Source organism: Oncorhynchus clarkii, chromosome 15 (genome assembly GCF_045791955.1).
Source record: "Oncorhynchus clarkii lewisi isolate Uvic-CL-2024 chromosome 15, UVic_Ocla_1.0, whole genome shotgun sequence".
Classification (NCBI taxonomy): Eukaryota; Metazoa; Chordata; class Actinopteri; order Salmoniformes; family Salmonidae; genus Oncorhynchus; species Oncorhynchus clarkii.
Window position 1 is genome coordinate 22,047,321 of NC_092161.1, and position 23,506 is coordinate 22,070,826.

At 44.1% G+C, this 23,506-nt stretch overlaps 1 protein-coding gene across 2 annotated transcripts; it reads left to right on the plus strand.

The window, feature by feature from the left end:
* Positions 1-4,345: 4,345 nt before the first annotated feature.
* Positions 4,346-11,800, plus strand: LOC139367044 (eukaryotic translation elongation factor 1 epsilon 1). 2 transcript variants are annotated; one of them, XM_071105000.1, is made up of 4 exons: positions 4,346-4,469; positions 5,057-5,254; positions 9,207-9,302; positions 10,060-11,800. In XM_071105000.1, the coding sequence occupies exons 1-4, from the start codon at positions 4,386-4,388 to the stop codon at positions 10,201-10,203; spliced, it is 522 nt and encodes a 173-aa protein (XP_070961101.1). In that variant the 5' UTR covers positions 4,346-4,385; the 3' UTR covers positions 10,204-11,800. The 2 variants fall into 2 exon arrangements, with proteins under 2 accessions (XP_070961101.1, XP_070961102.1); XM_071105001.1 differs by lacking the exon at positions 9,207-9,302 and having other exon boundaries at positions 4,349-4,469.
* The last annotated feature ends 11,706 nt before the right edge of the window (positions 11,801-23,506 follow it).

A 23,506-nucleotide genomic window follows, 5' to 3' on the forward strand; every position in this document is an offset into this window, starting at 1 on the left:
ACTGTGTCAGCCATTATGATTAGAATGTTACGGTGTGTGTTGATGCCCAGTCACACAACAGCTTCCTCTTAAATCTGCTTGATAAAGTTTTGGCCTCTTAAAACGGCCATGTTCTGTGTCTAGTCATAGAGGACCTCTCAGATGGAGATTTTTTTGAAAGAACCACAGTGCTCCCTGCTGGCTGAAAGAAACATTGCATACAACAGCAAGTGAGCCCTGCCTAAGCTATACACAACACAGGTCAGATGTGTGTGTGTGCGTGCGTGTGTGATTATGTGTGTCTTAGACGTGTAATAACCCAAGTCCATGTTGCTCACATGTCAGGTGTACACACATGTGCGTGTGTGCGTACATTTGTGTCTGTATTTCAAACCCATGTTTATTGCGTGTACTTCACAACTCTACATGGGAGTCTCTATTACCATCCTCAGGGGCATAGTGAGAGCACAGCCACAATAGTTTTCACCAAGAATTTGTCTAAATCACGGAGGGAGAACCTGCATGGCCAATGGGCAACTTCAATAAAGGCAATCAGAAGCTATATGATCAAAATCCTCCACCAAGGTTCATTTTTCTGAGGGGACATGGCTGAGGGTTAGGGAATTCAGAGCTTAATGAATAGTCTTAAGTGACTGTTGTTGGATGAGAGATGCACTCTGGAATGGTACTGTGAGCTGGTACTGTGTCCCCCAGCGCGTCCCACAGCATCTGGCTGGCATGCAGCGAGGAAACTGAGAAACTGTATTACTGCTCTCTCCTTTCTCCAGGCTCACACTCCTCCCTGCATGTACCAATGCTAATCTCCTGTCACAAATGTTAAGGGAAAGACTTGAAATGCCACAAAAATGTCATCTTTCCACCATGTCGGCCTCTCATCTAGCCCCCCACCCCACCCCCAAACTCACATATGCAAATGTGTGTGTGTGTGTGTGTGTGTGTGTGTGTGTGTGTGTGTGTGTGTGTGTGTGTGTGTGTGTGTGTGTGTGTGTGTGTGTGTGTGTGTGTGTGTGTGTGTGTGCGTGCGTGTGCGCGTGTGTGTGACAAGAAGGGACCAGCTTCTTCTTGCCCTGGGTTGTTCTTGCTGCGCGGGGGAAGGTTGGTACGTCAGTCCCTTATTGGGACACCAAGGCAGGCCTGGAGCTCTGGGGTTGATACTCTCTTCAGGCCTTCCAGTGCTAGAGCCAGCAGGAGAAACAAGAAGACAGCAGTCAGCGTCGACTACTGACATTTGAACACTGAAATATCTATTTTCTTAGAAGCTATAAAAGGTGTTACATTTGTCACAGTCTGAGCTTATGGCCATTTACGGAGGAATGAACCTACAAAGTCCAGGAAATAGAACCTCAAAATCTTTATGTTATATTACAACAAGCTTACACTGATACACAAAAAGGTTACATCCCAGGTTTGTTCAACCACAATCATTTGTGAAAGCTTTCCGTATTCTCTCTGGTGTTTGGGTAAATGTGAGACAGATAGGAAAAATAAAAACTGGATGCTGGGGTTGGATTTCAGTCTCTGTCTCTTTCCATCACAGGCTTTTCTCTAATTGTCACACAGCTGCCCTATGTCTGTGCCCATGTTCGTTCCAGCTTGGCAATCCAAGGTAACACAATTTCAACAATCCGTGCTGGATTATGCTGTGCTGACAGTATGCATGTCTCTTCTCACGACCGATCCTCCTCCATCTCGTGCAGCTCTAGATTTAAATATCCAGACGATAACCTTACAGGTTATGAATGGTAGCAGGGGAGACAGCTCTGCATAGGCCCTATATCCAAGCCAGACAAATCAGTGTAACGGGGAAGAGATATCACAATTGGGGTATGCGGATGCCCCTGGAAGCCCCACGGCAGTATGGGTGACCCCGCGATATATTCTCTTACTAATGTGACCCTGGATTATGTATCACAATCGGCATGAGAAATACTCCCATGGGCTATAGATCGTCCTCCGCAACTGGAGATTGTTGTCCTCAGCACATCTGTGTACATACAGGATGTGGCAGCTCCAAGGCATTTGGTAGAGGAGGCATACTTTAACGCTGCAGGCATGCCTTTATGAAATCCCTACTAGGCTAAACGTGTATGACGTGCCGAAACACACAAACAAACACAGAAAAAAAGGAAAAGGGGAAAAACAGTAATTATCCTTACCTTGTTCTGTGGCATCTAATCATTTGTGATAGTCTGTGTACTCATTCTTATAATTAATTTGCATTCTGGGACAGCTTTTTTCTCCAAATCAGTTCTAAAAATAACGTTTGCAATTGCAGATAAAGTGCACATGTAGTGATGAGGTCAGGTTGTGTGCATGGATGTGTGTAAGGTAATAAACATCAACAAGAATGTTCCATCCAAGGCCCTATTCGTACTAGAATCATAAAGAGTTCTTATAATCATATTGCTACAACTTGGCTAGATGAGGTATTAGGTTCAAGACAAATAGGGGGTGCTGATATTTGTCCCTTTTTCACTTGCGTACAACTGTATAACCTGTACAAGTGTGTGGGGTGAAATGGATTTTTTTTTTAACATATCCCACTTCCCCTGAGACACTGGAGTCACAGCTATTATTGACAGCGACCAAGGTGCAATGAGGGTTAAATGCCTTGCTTAAGAGCAGCGCAACATGTTTTTCACCAAGTCAGCCCGGGGATTCAAACTAGCAACCTTTCAGTTACTGACCCAACGCTGTAACCGCTGGGCTACCTGCCTTCCATCTCATGTGCTCACTGCATATTGGGCTTTTGGAATACTGTATTTATTCATTCCTTATTTTACTATAACCTCATAAATTGACTGAGAACACATTCTAATTTACAGCAACAACCTGGCGAAGAGTTGCAGGGGTTCTACTTCATGTTATGGTAATGCGTGTAACGTGCCAAGCCGGACCATGGTAGAGTTTTTACCACAGGCAGTAGCTTTTTAAAAATCCTGTTTAGAGTAACTGCCCTCCACGTCACATCAACCTGGATATTCAAATATATGTGACAACCAGGATGATGACTGACGGGAGGTAGTAGCACGCAACACCTCATCGCAGCAGTCACTTCCTATGATGTCATACACACACCTGGCCCTCATAGAGTTAATAAGCAGAGTTTGACTGACATCTGACATTTCATTATGGACGAGTCATAAGGAGACTGTACAAATCGAAACAGACATGACATACAACAGCAGAGCAAGGAGACACTGCGAGACAGACATACCAGGAGACACGGAGGCAAACTTGCTGCCGGACTTGGGGAAACTCTAGACCTTCACTGTCATTTTGATTTAAATTTCCAAAAATGTCATACAACGCAGTGAGGAAACAAGCATGTTACTATGAATTGTAGGCCCCTGTATGCTTCCCATTGTTTGATGGATTGAGCTGTAGGAAGGGTTTGAATTACTGGAGTGACCTACAGTGCCGAGCACTCCCATAAGAAATTAGGGCACCCCTATACTATTTACATGTGTATTCCCATAAGAATATTGATACATTGATTGTATTACATCACACATCTTCACCCGCTTATAAACTGGAGCCAAGACATGCTGGAAAATAACATATCTAAGCCAGTCTCCTTATGACTCGTACACAATGAAATGTCACGTCAGTCAAACTCTGCTTATTAACTCTATGAGGGCCAGATGTGTGTATGACATCATAGGAAGTGACTCAGTTAGTAGAGCAAGGCACTTGCAACGCCAGGGTTGTGGGTTCAATTCCCGCGGGAGACAAATGTATGCATTCACTACTGTAAGTCGCTCTGGATAAAAGCGTCTGCTAAATTACTAAAATGTACTGCTAGGGTTGGTGTGAAAAGGTTCATTGATCAGACTGAATTCAAATGAGACTATTATTTTATGTAGGCGTACATTCACATACAAACCCAGAGTTGAATTGATTAAAACCTCTCAGTTAACACTATGCCTTATATTAACCAAATACCAAGATTTGTAAACATGAGCTATCCATCCACCAATTGAAAACCTTTTATGTGCCTCAGTTGTTTTTCTGTGTGTGCAATTTTTACTCTGCTGAAATATTTTTGGATTAATCAAGAAAGGTAGAATTTAAGATATATATGACAATGTTTAATTGTTTAATTTATACATATAAATTAAACAAATAAACATTCTTAATTTGATAATTCATGTGTAAGCACGTTTTAACTACATAATAAATACATTATTATGTAACGAAACATTCATGGAGATAGTATTCCTATACTATAAAGTACTTTGATCTGATGCAAAGTAATGAAACGAAATAATATCCACTTTTCATGTCACCATTGGCTGAATTTGCTGTCGATTTAAATCTAGTGGGCAGGAGTGAGTCATTTCAACCAGTCCTGTGCCATCCCCCTTGTCCCATCGTTTGCAAAGATGTCGTTGAAAGAGCTATCCTCGCTGGAAAAGGCTTTAGGATTGAAAAAGCCTAACAAATACAGTACTCAGGGGGGTAGGAAGGTGAATTTGCCATCTAATGGTTTCGGTTACAGTTATCGATATGTGCTAAATAAAATAGAGCTTACCACATAAACAGTAGGTTAAAAAGAGTCGTGAGCACATGCTAGCTACGAAGGTAGCTTGCTAATGTTAGCATGCCACTAGCTAACAAGATAATGACAGTAGCTTTTTAGCTAGTTCTATTTTAGCGAATGCAGGTCACTTAGGAACAACGTAGCTATAACTTTACCCCATAAGTTGTAGAGTAAATGTATAATCATGTTTGAGCTAAGCTGTGTTATTAGCCAGCTAGCTTAGCTAACATTGAATGAATCTGCTGCCTGTTTGTGCCATGTGATAGCAATCTTAAGTTGGCAACGATTTCTGGCTCTAACTCATTAAGGTGGAGTGCTATACTGACTCAACAGCCTTCATTACAATGTTAGAAACACATACAAGTCACAGGGTGTAGTCAACGTGACTGCATGTGTAAGCACTGAAATACTGTGTCTTGTTGACAAGTCACTACAATACAGACACTGGCATTGTGTCCATAACTCTTATCAGGCTAATACTAAATGTACACATTGACATTCTCTCCCATCCAGGTCCCAGTCCTCCAGAGTATTAATGGACCAGCTCTGGTCGGCTTGGTGACCATCGCCACTCACCTGGTCCAGGAGGCCAAGCGGCCCGAGTTGCTGGGTGGGTCAGCAGAACACAAGGCTGTAGTGCAGCAGTGGCTGGAGTACAGAGTCACCAAAGTGGACGGATGCCACAAAGAAGATATCAAGACCATACTAAAGGTAGAGACCCAGAAACAATAGTAAAGATTATTCTCCAACGTTTTATAACTTCAAATCATCCAAAATTAGAAAGTCATTAAATAAAAAATACAGTACCAGTCAAAGGTTTGGACACACCTACTCATTCAATGGTTTTTGTTTTATTTTTTGCTATTTTCTATATTGTAGAATAATTGTGAAGACATCAACACTACTAAATAACACATGGAATCACGTAGTAACCAAATAAGTGTTAAACAAATCAAAATATATTTTCGATTTTAGATTCTGCAAAGTAGCCACACTTTGCCTTGATGACAGCTTTGCACACTCTTCGAATTCTCTCAATCAGCTTCACCTGGAATGCTTTTTCAACAGTCTTGAAGGAGTTCCCACATATGCTGAGCACTTGCTGGCTGTTTTTCCTTCATTCTGCAGACTAACTCATCCCAAACCATCTTAATTGGGTTGAGGTCAGGTGATTGTGGAGGCCAAGTAATCTGATGCAACACTCCATCGCTATCCTTTTTGGGTTACTACATGATTCCATATGTGTTATTTCAAAGTTTTGATGACTTCATTATTATTCTACAATGTAGAAAATAGTACAAATAAAGAAAAACCATTGAATGAGTAGGTGTGTCCAAACTTTTCATTGGTACTGTTTATCGTAGTCAGTTTTATTGTCCAACGTAAATGTGGACCCACTGTTTTTCTACCATTGCTGTCATATGGGAGCTGTGTACGGAGAGGGTCTAGAATAGCAGGGCCTGGGAGAAGCCCCTGAGCCAAACTCGCCAACCCAATGCCATGGCCAGACAGTGTGTGTGGCTCATTAAGGCGTGGGGACATGAATCTAGTCTGATATATGGCCCTTCAGTGACATGGCCGAGATGGGCAAAGCAGTAGACGAGAGCCCAGGATGGGCACACACTTTACAGTGTAAGTCTTTAATGGGGGGGGCGCTGTGGCTGTCGACAGCGTGAAAGTGATATGAAGCCACTGGTTGGCTGGACAGGTGCCTCTCGGCATTGACTGTCAGGGTGACATGCCGCCATGGCATTACTGAAAAGTTCTACTGATCCAGGATGTGTATGTGGACAGGCCTTTTAAAAAATGTAATGGTGCCACTTACAGACGTTAGCCCTGAGCCCGGCTCTGTGCCCCCACTGGCTGCTACAGCTGTCCTGCTGGTTCACCAGAACTCTTAACAACATACCAATAATCCCAGAAATGAAAGGGGTCAATGTGGGCCACAATAGCATCATTTTTTTTGTTTTTTTGCACTTGTAAATTCTACCATGTGAACAGTTTTTGTTGATTATGCAGAAAAACAGCCAAAATGTTTGATTTGATTTTAGTAGTTACACTTTGTAATCAATCTCATGGGCTGGCCTTAGTCATACCGTTGATATAGAAAACCTCACGTTTTGGAAAATAACACGTTTTTCTTCGGGAGCTAATGTTCTACCTTGTGCAATAACTTATTCTTCACTGGGACCAGAAAGTGCCCTTCCTTCACTATGGTAGAATAGTCATGGTGCTATAACCCACAACCTTTGTGTTCTAGTGAGGTCTAGTAGCCCCAGTGAGTACAGGGTCCAAGAAGGCTTGGACAGACTGTGGTTGTGGGGGGGTGGAGGCGCAGAACCCAGGTTCTGAACTCCATGTGGGGGTGGAGGGGGAGCCGTATCCTGTCCGGCTGGGCTTCCATAGCTGTAGGGAAGGTAGGGGTCTGATTGTGGCAGAGGAGTCTGCTGCCTTCATGCCTTGCTTGGCAGCACACTTCAGCTGCACAATAACTCCATTAGCCCTCAAGACGCTGTATGTGCAGTACAAGTGCTAAAGATGGTTCTGTCCCTTGGGACCTGCACAACCATGCCCCCCCCCCTCCTGCATGCACACACACACACACCCCGTGTGCTTTGTCCATCCAGTTTGTGGAAGGTTCATTAGATTTGCAGGCGCCCAAGTCAGTCGGGAGAGAAGTGGGCCACGTGTAAGGCATCTGCGCTAGCCGGAGTGGCCAGAGTTGTGGGGATGCCATGCCACGGCAGGTAAATACATATTCCCACTCAGGTCGTGCATTATTCACTTACAGATACAGCGCTCTCCACTCATACGTGCGCATCACGCACTCCCAGATAAATAGGTTAAATAGATTTCAGGCCTTTGTTGGCTCCACCAGCCACCATCTTGTTTTTCAACTCTTTTGACTGTTAAAGACTTTATTTGGATATTTGGTCTATAGTTGATGAACTTCCTTGGTCAACTTTTTATTTTCTCTGATTCAAATGTCTAATCTGGTTGTCATGATATAAACAAAAAATGCTTAGATAAAGTCAAGAATCACATTGGAGTGATTCTGTGACCCTCAAGACAATTGTTTGTAGGCTTATGTCTCCGCAGTGCATCTGGAAAGTATTCAGACCCCTTGACTTTTTCCACATTTTGTTATGTTACAGCCTTATTCTAAAATTAAATAGTTTTTTCCCCTCATCAATCTACACACATACACAATAATGACAAAGCAACAACTGTTTTTTAGAGATTTTTGTAAAAAATTAATAAAAGTGAAATCAAATTTACATAAGTATTCAGACCCTTTACTCAGTACTTTGTTGAAGAACCTTACAGCCTCGAGTCTTCTTGGGTATGACACTAGAAGCTTGGCACATCTATATTTGGGGAGTTTCACCCATTCTTTGCTGCAGATCCTCTCAAGCTCTGCCAGGTTGAATGGGGAGAGTTTGATCGGGTTCAAGTCCAGACTCTGGCTGGGCCACTCAAGGACACTCAGAGACTTATCCCGAAGCCACTCCTGCGTTGTCTTGGCTGTGTGCTTAGGGTTATTGTCCTGTTGGAATGTGAACCTTCACCCCAGTCAGAGGTCATGAGCTCTTTGGAGCAGGTTTTCATCAAGGATCTCTCTGTACTTTGCTCTGTTAATCTTTCCCTCGATCCTGACTAGTCCCTGCCGCTGAAAAAACATCCTCACAGCATGACGCTGCCACCACAATGCTTCACTGTAGGGATGTTGCCAGGTTTCTTCCAGTGACGCCTGGCATTCAGGCCAAAGAGTTCAATCTTGTTTTCATCAGATCAAAGAATCTTGTTTCTCATGGTCTGAGAGTCCTTTAGGTGCGTTTTGGCAAACTCCAAGCAGGCTTTCATGTGTCTTTTACTGAGGAGTGGCTTCAGTCAGGCCACACTACCATAAATGCCTGATTGGTGGAGTGCTACGGAGATGGTTGTCCTTCTGGAAGGTTCTCCCATCTCCACAGAGGAACTCTGGAGCTCTGTCAGAGTGACCATCAGGTTCTTGGTCACCTCCCTGACCAAGGCCCATCTCCCCCGATCGCTCAGTTTGGCCGGGCAGGCAGCTCTAGGAAGAGTCTTGGTGTTTCAAAACTGCTTGTATATTAAGAATGATGGAGGCCACTGTGTTCTTGGGGACCTTCAATGCTGCAGAAATGTTTTTGTACCCTTCCCCAGATCTATGCCTCGACACAATTCTGTCTCTGAGCTCTACGGACAATTCCTTCGACCTCATGGCTTGGTTTTTGCTCTGACATGTACTGTCAACTGTGGGACCTTATGTTGACAGGTGTGTGCCTTTCCAAATCATGTCCAATCAATTTAATTTACCACAGGTGGACTCCAATAAAGTTGTAGTAACATCTCAAGGATGATCAATGGAAACAGGATGCACCTAAGCTCAAGTTCAAATACTTTTGTGAATAAGTTTTTTATTTTTTTATATATATACATTTTATACATTTGTAAAAATGTCTAAAAACCTGTTTTCACTTTGTCATTATGTGTGTAGATTGATGAGGGAAAAAATGTGGGAAAGGGGAAGGGGTCTAAATACTTTCCAAATGACCTGCAAAAATCTGTAAAATATCATGCAATTCTAATTAACTTAATGATCCACCAAAAGTAATTTATGTAAATTCTTTCCCTCATGCAGGACCTCAACAGTTATCTAGAAGACAAGGTTTACCTGGCAGGAAATCAGTTCACCCTAGCCGACACACTCATGTACTACGGAATTCATCACGTCATCGTAAGTCTAGCGTCCAATAACCAAACAGAGCCGACTTCAATCAGAGTTTAATTTAAAAAGCGGTTTGTCAAACGGAGCTCACAATTAAAAGAGTCATATGGTTAAAGGGCATGAGAGAGGAAACTTGACACAAGCAGAAAAGATGAGGCGCAAATTGATGTCTTTAGCCCAGGCCAAGGAAGAAGTTTGTTGGCCCCTGGAGGCTGACAGAGAGAAACAGGGGATCATATGTTGAGAAATGTCAGCGGTTGTGGCGGAGATGGATCGTTGCCACCAGCCACAAGGGAGTCAGTTTAGTTTTTTATCACAGCGGTTAGCCTCTGTCCTGAGGTCAGTCAGCAGCCCAGTTCAGGGGGAGGACTATCATAGCTACCGAACACAACTGGAATGATTTTAGACTCTGTTTCAGGTGCAGTATAGCTATCTTAGACCAGGCTTTGGCAGCCTCACAACGAACCTGAAACAGGATTGTCTAATATGTTCACATTATTTTGGTGTTATTATCTTCATCTAGCAATTCCACTTGTTTTGTGGGGAAAGAAATGTGAATTAAGTTACAAGCAGAGTTGCTTCATTAGTTTGGGTACTAGCTAATTATAGCCAGAAAGATGCATTTGCTAAATATAAATGGAGATTCCTAACATTGCTAGACATTTCTAATGTGACGGTAGTGTCATTCTCAACTTTTAAACCATGTCAGATTTGTATAGTATGGATCATCAGTGGTAAAAATGAATGTCCCACCTCTCTGTCTCAGGTGGACCTGGCCGTCCAGGAGAAGGAGAAGTACATGAACATGACGAGGTGGTTCGATCACGTACAGCACTACCCCGGCGTCCGGCACCACCTGCCCCCCGTGGTGGTCCTGAGGAACAGAGTCTACACCAGCGGCCACCACTGAGGTTTCCTGTCCCGTCAGGGTGCACTGCTGGCTGCCAGGATGGCCCAGGGCGGACTTGAGAGCTAAACAGGGGGGTGCTGACATCTCATCCTCCCCACCTACCCAACAGTATGGGCCCCTCCCTTGCCTTCGAGACGTTCTGTGTCTTTTTGTTGTTGTTGTTGTTGGGAGTCTGTCTGTTTTTTTTTATGACTGCAGATGCTGTCAGTGTCAAGGTGTAGGGATATTCTAGTGATGCTATCTGAAACTGGCTCCCTGAAAACATTCTGGCTGGTGAATGGCAGTAGGGTTTGCTGATACCTGTCAGCAATTCTTGTCTTTTCACTTAAAGGGATAGTTCACCCAAATTACAAAATTACATTGGTTTCCTTATCCTGTAAGCAGTCTATGGACAAGGTATTAGCAATCAATAGTTTAGTTCCCCATGCACTGTTAACACGTGCTAATGTTTTAGCGTTTGTGGCACAAATCCCATTCAAGTCATAGAACTGATATTAGCATTTTTTGTTCAAATCATCTATGATTTTGTTGAACTGCACAAACAATTTGAGATACTTTGGATGATTTAGACATGATGCGCTAAATGGGCTAATATCAGTCCCTTGACTTGATTGAGATTTGTGCCCAAATGCTGAAATGTTAGCATGTGGAAACAGTGCCAGGGAAACGAAAAACAAAGCATGGATTGCTGTAATACCTTGTCCATAGACTGCTTACAGGTTAAGGAAACCAATGTCATTTTGTAATTTGGGTGAACTATCCATTTAACCTAAGCCATGATCGTGAAACATTATTATTAAAAAGTACAAGTGAGTTAATAGTTTGCAATGTCGCTTTTAAAAAAGTCCCTCTTTTGCAATTTCAATGTCTCAACATGTTACTTAAACAAAATAGTTCCAGTCTGCCCAACTGTGTTCAACTATGTAATCATCATCCACCACAGATCCCAGGTCCATTATCAACTTTCTGTCCTCATGAATTTATTCTTCAGTCTTAGTTTCTCAAGCTGCTGTTCCACCAGCAGCGTGGGCAGCAGCCTCTAGTTCAGATCAGAGTCACTCGAATCAATCTGTGTGTTGATGCTGAAGGGCAGAGGGCAGACTACCAGCTGCCATAGAGGCCACAGCGTGCCTCTGTCCAATGCCAGAGCCCTGGGTGACAGCCACGCATTGTGTGTCATTTCACCCTCTTACCCATGGGGAGAGGGGCCCAGGGGGTGGGAAATCATTTTACGAAAACATCCGAGCGATAATACACACTCGCACCACTCACACAGCAGACTGGATTTAACCATTAGCTCTGTCAGTGGTAGGAATCACAGCTAATATATATATATTGAAATCGCTGTGTTTGCACAACAAAATAGTTGGGTAATCTTTGTCTTAATTGTGAAAACTTTATCTGGTGTGTCAAACTGTTAACTGGTTTACATTGTTACACTTTCATCCAGCCTGTGTTTTGTCATATACACCCTTCTTGGCCCTCCTAGTTTTCTGATGTTCTTCCTTATGACGGCTGCTGCTTTAATGCTATGTTTTTGTGTTATTTAAGTCTACAGAAGGTTGTCCTGTGCCAATAAAAATCAAAGGGAAACAAAGATAATCATCTCATGAGTCTCATCTTGTTTAGTTTTTTATCAATCGCTTATGTAGAATTCAAAGAATTTGTTTTTCAAATTTGGTGGGTCCATCGATTAAACAACAGCAAACAAAGTGCTGTGTGTTCCAGAAAGTGTAAACTTGTGAAAGCAAACATCCTGCAGTCATTTGAGCAGGCCTTGTGACTAGATAAGAAAGAACATTGCACTACTGGACCATAATAGAACCACTGTGCTGTTGTTTATTTCAGTTCCATTTAGATATCATTGCTGCTGCTGCTGAAGAGAAGCTTAACACAGCATGTCACGCTTTATCTTCGAGGTGTCCACTAGATTGAGGAGACTGAACTTAAAAGAGGGCTTTTGTTTTATGCATCTATACTGCGTAGACAAACTTGGAAGTTATACAAAGATTTCTTTGAAGACTTATAACTCATGGATTCGCAACGAACTCGAGGATGTGTAACAACGAACTTGAAATTCGTTTTTCAGATGTTTTGTGTGCTGCTGTGACTATTGCCGTAATGTCAAAATGGCAGTGTCATTAGGTCTTCCAGCTTTGCAGCTGATGATCAAACCAAAGCCAAGACAAATCCATAGATGAAGCCACAGCAGGTAGCTCAAGACAGCCCAATTAGTATCAACCTCTCCCCGGTCATCTGAAGACAGAGGTGGCCTCCTCTACAGGGGTGGACTGCCACAATGAGCTCACATTGAGATCTTCCCCCACATGGCAGACGAGGTAGCCTTTATTTCCTCCACCCCCTGAGGGGTCAGCGATAGGTCAGGGGTCAATTGGCTCGGTGGATCAGCAGGGTTCACTGATGACTTCAACTCTCACCAGGAGTCATCTCTGAAGTGTGTGAACCTGACCAGACGCCACCTGTTGCTCACTCCTCTTCATGGCCACAAGGGGTTTCTCTGTGGGAAGGGCATGGGGGCAGAGTCCAGGGCCAGGTGAGGTGAAGTCGCCCTACGGACAACTATCTGATGAATGACAGCTCTACTGGGTCTTACCGTTTAAAGTTCAGTGAGGAGAACCACAGGTTCCACAAGCAAGATCATGTGGCATGAAAGCAGTTTTGCCAATAAGTCCTGTCATGAAGTAAATGGTGCCAATCTGAACTTGTAAAAAAGGAAGTGTGTTCCCACAGATTCAGGTAGTTTCAATAACTGGGGCCTTAGTACCATCTTCCTAATGAGAGGCAAATGTGGTGGGGTATTCCCATCACGTAACACCCCACGGTGTTAGTCCGAGTCTGCCATGTCGGCAACAAAAAATAGTTTGTCTTGTTAATGAGATCGAGAGAGCGGCACATCCGACGGTAGGTTTGCCCCTGATTGATTAAATGAAACAATCAACACTGCGTGGGGGCGTGTTAACGTGTCGTAAGCGCTTGTGACAGGCATTGCCTTATCCTCCCCTTACAGATAGTGACAGTTCTACCATGTGCCCATAAAGATGGCATCTGAATGTCAATTGCAATTACACAAGTGCAGAAGCAATGATCAGGCAGGTGGGGGTCGTTTTCTTTGCACACTTTTAAGTTCAGTCATTAGTTCAGACTTTCAGGGCTTGAGGGCAAGTTTGGAAAGTTATTTTGCTGCACTCTCCTCTCCTCTCTAAAGGTGCAGAGGATCGTGTGAGACTGAGGTGAGCAGGGGATACATTCCAAGGTTGGGTGTATTTCTCTCTGTCTGTAGTGTTTATGTTGAGCTTCTATATTAGAAGCGTGGAGTCTTAATGCAGCTTCAGTATTATAAGCAAGCTTCAGGGAGGTAAACACTGAATGGGGGGGGAAACACTAATCTTGTCACAAGTTATATATTTTTTTGTCTTTCTTTTCTCTGGTGCAAGTACAGCCATGCCGTGGAGCACAGAAGGAGCCCAGGTGTGTGGCGAGGAGTTTACGAGACGCACTCACTCACTTCATCAGTCAGAGAGGGGCGGCTGATTCAGCCTAGGTGCTGAAGTACATGTGTGCATCCCGGGGCAATGGGATCACACCTAAACTCAGGCACGGATGGCAGACTGCTCCAGAATTAGCCTGCCTCGCTCGCCCTCTCTCTCCCCCAACCTGCCTCAGCTGCACACACACTTCCTGGCTGCCGCGTTCTGATTTCCTGGGTGTGTGTGTGTTTTCATGCGCTCATTCAGGGGGTTGTGGATTTGGCTTGGGGGCAAGGGGTGAGAGGGACGTGGTGAGTTCGAGGGGGATGGGAGGAGTGCATACCGTGCAAGAAGCAAGGAAGACAGCAAACTTCCCTGTCTGGATAAGTTCAAATAATGGGCCTCTCAGTTCTCAAGTGTGGATTTGTCCTGCGCTATTTCTAAAGCTGCAAAAGCCTTGATCTTTTTTATATAGACCCCTGCTTTAAGGAGTCACTGGGTTAGAGGTGCAATAACATACACATTATTAGAGATTTCTTGTTTATATATTACCAATATGGAAGTGGTTCTCTATACATTTTTCCGGGGAATTGAATCCTCCAGGACATTTTATCGGCTGCACTCTGGCCTTGTGGCATAGAGAGGCCATTCTGTGCCTTCATATTCTATTCTGAAGAATGTGTCGCAAATTAGGTATACATTTTTTCTCCTACTCAATGCACCCTTGCCTCTCTACCCCACAGGTCTATGCCACTTAACTTTAGAATGCCCTCCTGCCTTAATGGTTTTTGATAGGATGTCTTCGGGGGGGAGGGGGCTCACTTCTCTGCGAGAAGTGATACCAAAAGTAATTGCGTCTGAAGCCCCCTTGACAAGGGCTGTACTTTTGAAATGGCACTGCCCAGGGAAGCGAGGGAAATAAGCGGAGAGAATGGCGATGGTAGTGAGCCTCAGATGCATTCCTGGGTGGAGAGAGGGCATGAGGGGGTCAATGCCATCAGCAATACCCTATAATGACCACCCTTGGAACAAAAACAACACCTTCATTACCATTTCTCCTCGGCTCATCTGCATATGCATCAACTGGCTGTGCATTTATAATTTCTGCCTTATTACAATGCAGGTTTTAATTCGGGGTGACTAATTTATTTAAACCTGGAGTGAAATTATCCCCCTCTTCCAGCACTGTTTCCCTCTTTATCTTGTCACATTTCCCTAATGCAAAAAAACACTCCTGATTCATATTTAGAAGAACAACTCAAGCAAAGTTTGATATGATTAACTGTAATTATGTGTTACCTAACTGACCTGCTTACCTTTGGTGCAGTGGTATAAATACATATTCATGAAGGAGGGGTTTACAGGAATAGTATGTGTTTATCTTTCATTTTATATTAAAGTTTGCATTTCCACTTTTTCCCGAAAAACACTTGATACAATGACAGTACTTTGGCGTATTTTAACTCTGGGTTGACTGTATCATTTAAGCCAAACCAATAGACAGTTCCCAATGTCCACCTCACTGAGCATGGTGATAATGCATAGCCTGGGCACAAAGGGAGCCAGCCGTAATGGCGCTAATGGATTAACCTTGACAGGACATGATTATGAACCAGAAGTGCACCTTTTACTCATGCCTGGTTGTTTCCTGTGTCTGTGTATATGTATGAGAGAGTGTGTGTGTGTGTATATCAGAGAGTGTGTGTGGGCTTCACCGCTCACTGGTTTGATTCTGGACTGGGGGCATGAAGCTGCAGTCTGGCATAGGGGACGCCCCCTCGCTCACCCGACCTCTCCACTCACTGCTCATTTCTCTCTCTCTCTCTCTCTCTCTCTCTCTCTCTCTCTCTCTCTCTCTCTCTCTCTCTCTCTCTCTCTCTCCTCACACCACATGACCTTCCACAGCAGGACTGGCCCAGGACCAGGAGGGGGGTGATGATGGGGGGGGGGGGGGGTCATGGAGAGAGTGGCAGCTGGGGTCTCAGTCTTACCCCTCAGTGAGCCTGCTCTGAGTATTAGTTAAAGTACAGCTATGCAAGTCACTGATATGAAAGGGTTAGGTAAAGTACAGCGATTCAAGTCACTAATATGAAAGGTTAGACCATATTTTGGGCATCCTCTCTTATAAAAAATGTGTCAATGTGATATTTTGTGGATTATTGGAAAACTGTGATGTTTTGTTGGTCCAGTAATATACTGTAGTTCCCAGGCTGCTCCTAAAGGCCAGTTCCTGGGTGTACTACTTAGTGTTAGTGGTTAGTGTGAGGGGCCGTTACATTACATACATTCTGCTGAACATGCTTAGACCAGAAACAAGTATAATCTGGGTTCGTACAGCCGCCCCTCAGTGTGTTAGCTAGCGTGTAGTCAACATGCAAAATGTTCTGTGTCAAACAGCCATGGATAAAGGAAAGACAAATGATTGTTCAAAGGTTGCAACTGACAAATTTGCCAAATTACACAGAGTGAGTCTATTTAAGTGAGCATGTGCTGTGAAATTGATTATGCTCCTCTGTGGAATAGCCTCCAGTATGGTGCATTCCTCACTTAGGACTGTCTTGAACTCTTAGCATGGAAGGGTACTGTCCCTGAGTCTCAATCAGGGATTAGTTAATGTTGTCACTCCCGGCAACCACCCCAGGGGACATACAGAACAGGACCGGGGGACACCAAGAGGTACGATGTCCTGCAGATGTGTCCATCTTGGAAAAATGTTACAGCCATCCACCATCCTTGCTCAAATGGCCTGCAGTCAACCACTCATTGCCCAGCTCAGACACTGCTGAAGGAGTCACTGCTAGGGATGTTGGGGGGTAGGTTACTGAGAGAGCTCCTCAGTCAAGCTATATTTAACTGCACATGACACACAGCTGATCGCTGGCTCCTTTGAAAAACATACATGGTCGAGGCCTGCATGAAATTGACATTTGCAACCCGGGGACGGCGCGCATGAGACAGGACAAAGCCAGAGTTTTGTTCCTTGTCCGAGGAGGGAGGGGGTGGGGGGGGGGGGGGGGTCGAGCGTCAACAAAGCCCACGTCTTATCTCATGTTTCCCCCACACTTACGTTAATGCTCGTTACACGCTGGCTTTTCACCACACCGACTCGTCGACACTAACCGCCCGCTTTGAACTGTGCGCCAGAGGCCCCAGAAGCCCAAAGGGCAGCAGCAGACTGGTGCGCTATCAAAGATGCTGTTGATGGGCTGGATGGATGATGGCGGAGGTTATACAGGGGTACAACGCTATGGTAATGATAGTATCATAATGGGCCCAATGTGCTCCTCCAGCCCCCCCCACCCCATCCCCACCCCCCATCCACCGCCGCTCACCACCCTCCCCAGTCGTCCTTGCAGGCACGAAGACTTTGCCTTCCTTACGGCCCTTGTGGACTTCCCTTGTGACTTTCACAGCTGTCATGCTGTGCTCTGCGACCATTCATTCAAGCTTAAGATCCGTGGTGGGTGCTTTTTCTGTGAGCATGTGATGGCCCGGCTCTACACACACAAGTGAATGATTCCTGTGCCTCCCGTGTTAATGGGGTGTGTTATTTGCCATAATGTCATTTCACAGGGGGTTACGGCACTGCAAAGGCAATTATATGGATCTTTAGCAAGGCAGGTGTACTAGGCGCCTAGTCTTGAATGGATTTGGTAATATGTGGAGAAGACTAGGTTTGGTTGTTTTGCACAGGGGTACTCAACCAGGGCTCCACAGCCCTATCCTGCAGGGGGTTCGCAAAAATATATGTGGATTTTCTTTTAAATATCGCTAGCCTCGATAGAATAAACAGATGTTGGATTGCATAACCTACAGTAGAAAAGAGAAGAATATATTATTTCTAATGATGTCAACTTTATTTCTCAACTCTTAATATTGAGCAAATTACACTCACTGGAGTGTCTGGCATAGGCTTTGAAAAAGCAACAGCGAATAGGCTGTCAGTACGGCAAATGCTAATGGCTGATGGTAAGTTTTCTTGGCTTGGCCAACACATGGCTAACCAGTTAAACAACTGCACTTAGCGAAAATGTGTTTGGAATTACCTTTCTAGCTAATAGGCTATGTTAAAGTTTACACTTCCTCTTCCAATTATAATGTGAGCATGTCAAAATAATGAAAAAACAATCTACCAAATCTATTCATATTAAAATGTTGATTACTTCTCATTGCCATTATCATTCACCTGATTTTTTGCTAATGCATGATGGGGGTCCCTGGGTCACTGGTTTGCCTGGGTGGGGGGGCCCTGGGCAAGAAAAAGTTGAACACCCTTGGTTGTTGAACAAAACAGAAACGTGCGCAATTATGCAGCAAAACAGACAGGGTTGGCTTAGATTGTTAACAACATGTAAACCCTATTTTGTCTCAATTAGCACTTGTTGTCTCTCAAATACATTGTTTAAGTTGTAGCTGGCAAATTTTGGGCATATTAGCATTGACATGAATTCAGTCAAAACACCTCAAAACAAGACATGGTATCAAAAACAAGATCAAACGAGCTGAAACGAGCCACCTACGATTCTCCACATGGCAGTTTCTTGTCATTGTTGCTAGCTATCTGACCGCTCAGAATCATAACAAAGCACGGCTTCAGGCCCCATTGATGCCCATGCATGATTTTCGTGATGTTGTCAGAAAAGCCACCATCAATTTCATGGTGCACAGTTGATGCTGTATACTATGTAATGTTATACTTGACAGTATAGTTAATGTGGATAATTCCAAAGCCTCATGCCGAGTGACTCATAAAAACACCCTGGGACTATGTGGGAACCCAAATGCATTCTTCCCAGTTGAAAAGTGTGGATTTGCCATCAGTTTGTTGCTGTGCTTTTTTTGGTGACACAGTGTGATAGGCCCTCGAACCCTCCGTTACCCTGGTAATATCTCCCTTTCACTCCCTTTCATAAAAATTGTCAGCTGAGGATGGCTGAAGTTTAGTCAAAGACAGTTGGAGATCACCTCCAGGGACACACAGAGAGGGATGAGGGAGAGATGTTAGTGAAGCGCCTTGTGGCTCGTAGCCCCCCGATCTGCTCAGTGACACCTCTCCCCCAGCCAGCAGGATGAATGACTGGAGCTGCTACTCCCATGCCTCCCTCGGGAGAAACCTGGCCTGCGTCCATCCTCACACACATACACACCCGCATTCAAATTGATATCCACACACACATTTGTTTGCATCACATGCATAAGGATACACTCCCACCGGGGCACAAACACATACACATACATACACAAACACACACGCGTCAAAGGAGGCCTGCGCGCTATCACTGCTCTTTGTCTCCCACTGTCATTGCTGAAGGGCTACTGCATGTACGCTACAAGACAACATGTTGTAGCAGCGTAGATCTGGACAACCACAGAGCTTCTCCTGACCTGAGGGCTTCCGTCCTTCCTTCCTACCACACAGACCTCCGAATCTGAGGGAGAGAGAGGGAAGACGGCAGGCAAGAAAGTGAAAGAGAGCAACAACTCTCTGAGATGTGGGACACACGGACGACAGCCTTTCCCTCAAGGAGGCCGCCGTCATCTGCCTTGGCGGACACCAGCGCTAAACTCCTGTCAGGTCCCATCTTACGTCCCACTGTCCCCCGTCTCTCTCTGGCAGGACGCGCCTCTCCGAAGGGGGTCACGTCACACACAGGGACGGCAGTCACTTGTCCCCCTCTCAGGGGTGTACTGTACTGCCCTGTCCAAAGACGACCCGCTGCGGCCATTAGGGTGGCAATGTGCCTGCTAGGATTTGGACACGGTAGTGGAGAGCTCGCTTTCAAGCGCTAAAACTTCCACTGATAGATTTAGAGCAGGTAGAGAGACATTTTGCTGCCAGGTTTGTCTTGTGCCTCCATCTATCTAAATGTTGGGTAATGTGTACCACACATTATTTATGGTCTTCTTTATTTAATGTAAAGTACACGAATACTGTAATTTAACATGACTATTATTGTAATATTTTTTCTCATACAGTTGAAATCTGAAATGTTTCACTAAATATTCTGTACTTTAACTTGTCATTTATTTGCTTCTGTAAAACTATCATCTCACTTCTATTTTCCCCACATTCAAATGTGCCTCCTATGTATAGAACAAGCAAATGAATAAATCATTTGAATGTAACTCATTTCAAGACCTACATTTGATTCAAATAAAATATCAAATTATCAATCCTTTGTCTCAACAAAAAATCTGTTTATTTGTAAAAAATAATTTTAAAAAATAAACATTTTGATAAGATCTTTTTAAATGTCTGTTTTTCTGCCACTCTCTTAGAACAAGGACATGAGGGAAAGGCTTGTTGGAAATGTATTTTTCTACAAACACAGTGCATCTCTCCCAGGTGACTGCTTAACACATGCAGTAATTGTAAACTTCCCCCTGGCACTGTATATGTGAGTCTGTGTGTGCATGTGCGTGTGAATGATCGTCCTGTGCGTGAGGGTGTGTGCACGCACAGTTGCATGCATATGTACTGTATGTGCGTGTGTTTTGGCATGTACGTCTGCTTGTGTTTTTGTGTGTGTGAATATAAAGTGTGTGTGTATATGTGTGTGTGTGTTATGTGTCTATGCATGCATTGGGATTACGGTATGTTCCTCCACAGGTCCACACAGAAGGAGGTCTGACTTCTGTTTTTGTTTTGTGTTTTTTTTCTGTCTTCTCAGGACAGGAAGCAAAAATGAATTAATAACATTTTATAGGGGCCAAATCTTTTCAGCATTTCCAGTCCTGTGAGCTAATTTGACAGCTCATGGGGTGATGCGGATTCCACTTCAGAGAGACAGGTACCCTAGGGCTAGCCAGCTGGATTGTGGATGCTTACAGATTTGGCTCTCGCTTCCTGCTGGGTGTCATCTGTCTCCTTGGTCTCGCGGTGGATAATTTTTTGTCCTTCTGACATCATGTGCCTGAGCAGTTTGTGCCTGGCAGGGCTTGTCTGTCCAGGTTGGCCATCAAAACCAGCCAGCATGCATCTAATCTGACGAGGCACCACTCCAAACACAGCCGCCCCCGAGCGCCCCCTCTGTCCCACGTCAAAAATCAAGGCCCCACAAAAAACTTCTCAACCGTCAAGACCGGCCCCCGCTCCTCCGCCAACATGGTAAAGGGGTAGAAGGAGAAGTGTTTGGGGGGGGGGGGGGGTATTCTGCCAGGGGACTTATTTCGCTCACGCAAAGAAAATGTCCCTACTTTCTCTCCTGTGGCTGTCACTTTGATTGCCGTCGTGGTGTGGGAGGGTCTGCCTCAACAGGTTTGGGCCTCTCCCTGCCTGTTGCCGGCAGTTGACTTGGACACCGCCGCACTCGGATGAGGCAATCCTTTGGTTGGATTATAGTTGCGGTGGACGGCCCCGTGGGAGAAGTGACAGCGCAGCGGCCCGCTAATCCTGGGGACAGCCCCAAACCGGGGCCCGCTGAGAACACTAATCGTAAACGACACAATCGTTCCACTCCAAGGAGGGGCAGTTTACAAATCGCAAGACGCGGCTGACAAGGTTGCTTGGCGAAAAAAAAAAGAATTTCCCAAAAAGCACAAGATGACTACATATGTTGATTTTCAGGCTGTGAGCTACGTGGCTGCCACTGCTTCATGTTGCTTGTTGCTGCCTTCCTCCACTCGGCCCCTTGCTTTCTTGGCCCTGGGAGAACATGACAGCAGGGCAGCGTCATGCTCCGCCATGCCTCCTGAGGTGCCACTATTACCAGGGCTCCAGTTATTTCCCCGGGCCTCTCTCGTTCTCTGACATGGTGGAGGTGGGCAGCTCAGGAGTAGCCTTCAGGATGCAGCGAGTGGCACCAGGACCACTGACCTGAGCAGTGTGAGCTGGCTGACTGGCTGAGAGAGAGAGGAGAAGAGGGGGGCAGGTGGGTGTGTGGCAGGAGGAGGCCCCCGCCCAGGCAGTGAGTAATCCCACCCATCCGACCCCTTCCACCGGCACCTGTTCAGAGCCACAGTCACTGGCACTCAGCGTGCTGTGAACGCCAAGCACCATGGTCCCTCTGGCCTTCTCCAAGGGCCCAGAGATCATGACCAGAGCCAGAGAGAGGAGGTGGAGAGAGAGTGAGGGACAGAGAGAAATGTAATGCAAAATAATTATACCCATTGGGTAATGTGAGCAGCACCGTCGTTAGGGGCTGTGTGGAGAAGAAGAAAAAAAGGAGCTGTGTTTTCTAAGCCGTCAGCACGCTAACAGGCCTGATGGGTATGTTTTGTAAACCACTCATCCAGACCTCCCACAGAACACTCACCGTTTGTCTAAGGACTCAATGCTCCAGGACCTCAGCCATGTTACTGCAGTCTGAGCAAAGGAAGAGCACGGCTGTGGTTTATGAGAACAAAATTATGGGAGACAAATCAACATTCTATGGAGGGAAATTACAATTGTAGCTGATTGAATAAATTGCACATTACAAAATGTATTGCTAAATATTTATATTTATATATAAATTGTAGGATTGTCTCATAAAATCTGTTTCACATTGTGAAAATATTTAGCATTTTTCACAACTTATTAATGAAGATTTAACATGTTATTTATTTTAGAAATATTGCAGGAAACATTGTTACAACATTTTTATTTGACTATCTTTATTATTTGACTTTCTTTAACAACTATTTGAATGCACCCCACTTTGTGTTATCTACCCTTGAAAAGCCTTGCTATTTCAGAACAGAAGTGTGCAGCGAAGAGACCACCACTGTCACTGAATTCAATTAATAGACCTGTGAGAGAGATGTATGTATACGCATGATATGGCTCATACAAGGGCCAATCACTTGCAAACCTTACTGGAACACAATCCTGGCAGATAATAGTGGACAAAGACAGTGCCATTTCTTGAATTTCATGTATAGCATTTACTTTTATTTTCTACTTCTACTCAAGTATGACAATTTAGTATTTTTTCCACCAAACAGTGGAGATACAGTAAAATCACGTTAAGAGGTGCATTCAGTTTCACAATCTGCACTTTTTTGTGGCTTTAGCTCAGTTCACTCATTTCTTTAGATGTGATTCAAGTGTGTTAATTCACTGTCAACTACAGAACATAAAACATTTTAATCCTTTTACATAAAGTCAATCAAAACAGAATGTACAGTTATTGGTGGAAGTACTTTTGAAATAAAAAAAATATGTATAATTCAACAACTGTAAATTATGTTTGCTTTATTTCTTCTCTAATGAGCAAATTGGCAGTGACTATTCATTTTTGATTGAATATCATGTCTCTTAGCATGTAATTACATTTTTAATCATAACTATAATTATGTTATACTCTTAAATTCTGTTACTGTACTACATTGTATCTACATTACAATACATTACGCATATTGCGCATACTTCAAATGAAACAAGTTAATTAAATAGAGGAATACGTATTTTTAGAGTATAACAAAATATTTGATTCATCATTTGTGAAATGCTGTGCAGTTAATCAAAATATTATTTGGCTGCACAGCTGCACATGTACATTATAAACACAACAGGGGAATAGTTTATGTCATTGTCATACTGCATAAGTGCTGTTTTGTCCAACTTTCATGTTGTATCTGACCTTGTTTGTATGCAATCGATTTAAAATTTTCACAAACGTCAAAGATTTCTAATGCACTCTTGGTCGATGGACCCTGGAGCACTCTGCGATGGCAGTTGATCAATCGGCACACGAACATCTCATGACTGCAATCTCTTTAATAGACGGCGATCAAAATCAATGATGCAGATAACAACTATTTATCTAAATCATGTGGTCAGGACGAGAATTAGCTCATGTCTGAAGGCTTTCTTTAAGTGGAAGTGACATTTC

Coding starts and splice junctions, on each gene's coding strand:
- LOC139367044 (XM_071105000.1), top strand. CDS start 4,386: ATGTCGTTGAAAGAGCTATCCTCGCTGGAAAAGGCTTTAGGATTGAAA. Junction 5,255..9,206: donor ATATCAAGACCATACTAAAG/GTAGAGACCCAG, acceptor TCCCTCATGCAG/GACCTCAACAGTTATCTAGA. Junction 9,303..10,059: donor ACGGAATTCATCACGTCATC/GTAAGTCTAGCG, acceptor TCTCTGTCTCAG/GTGGACCTGGCCGTCCAGGA.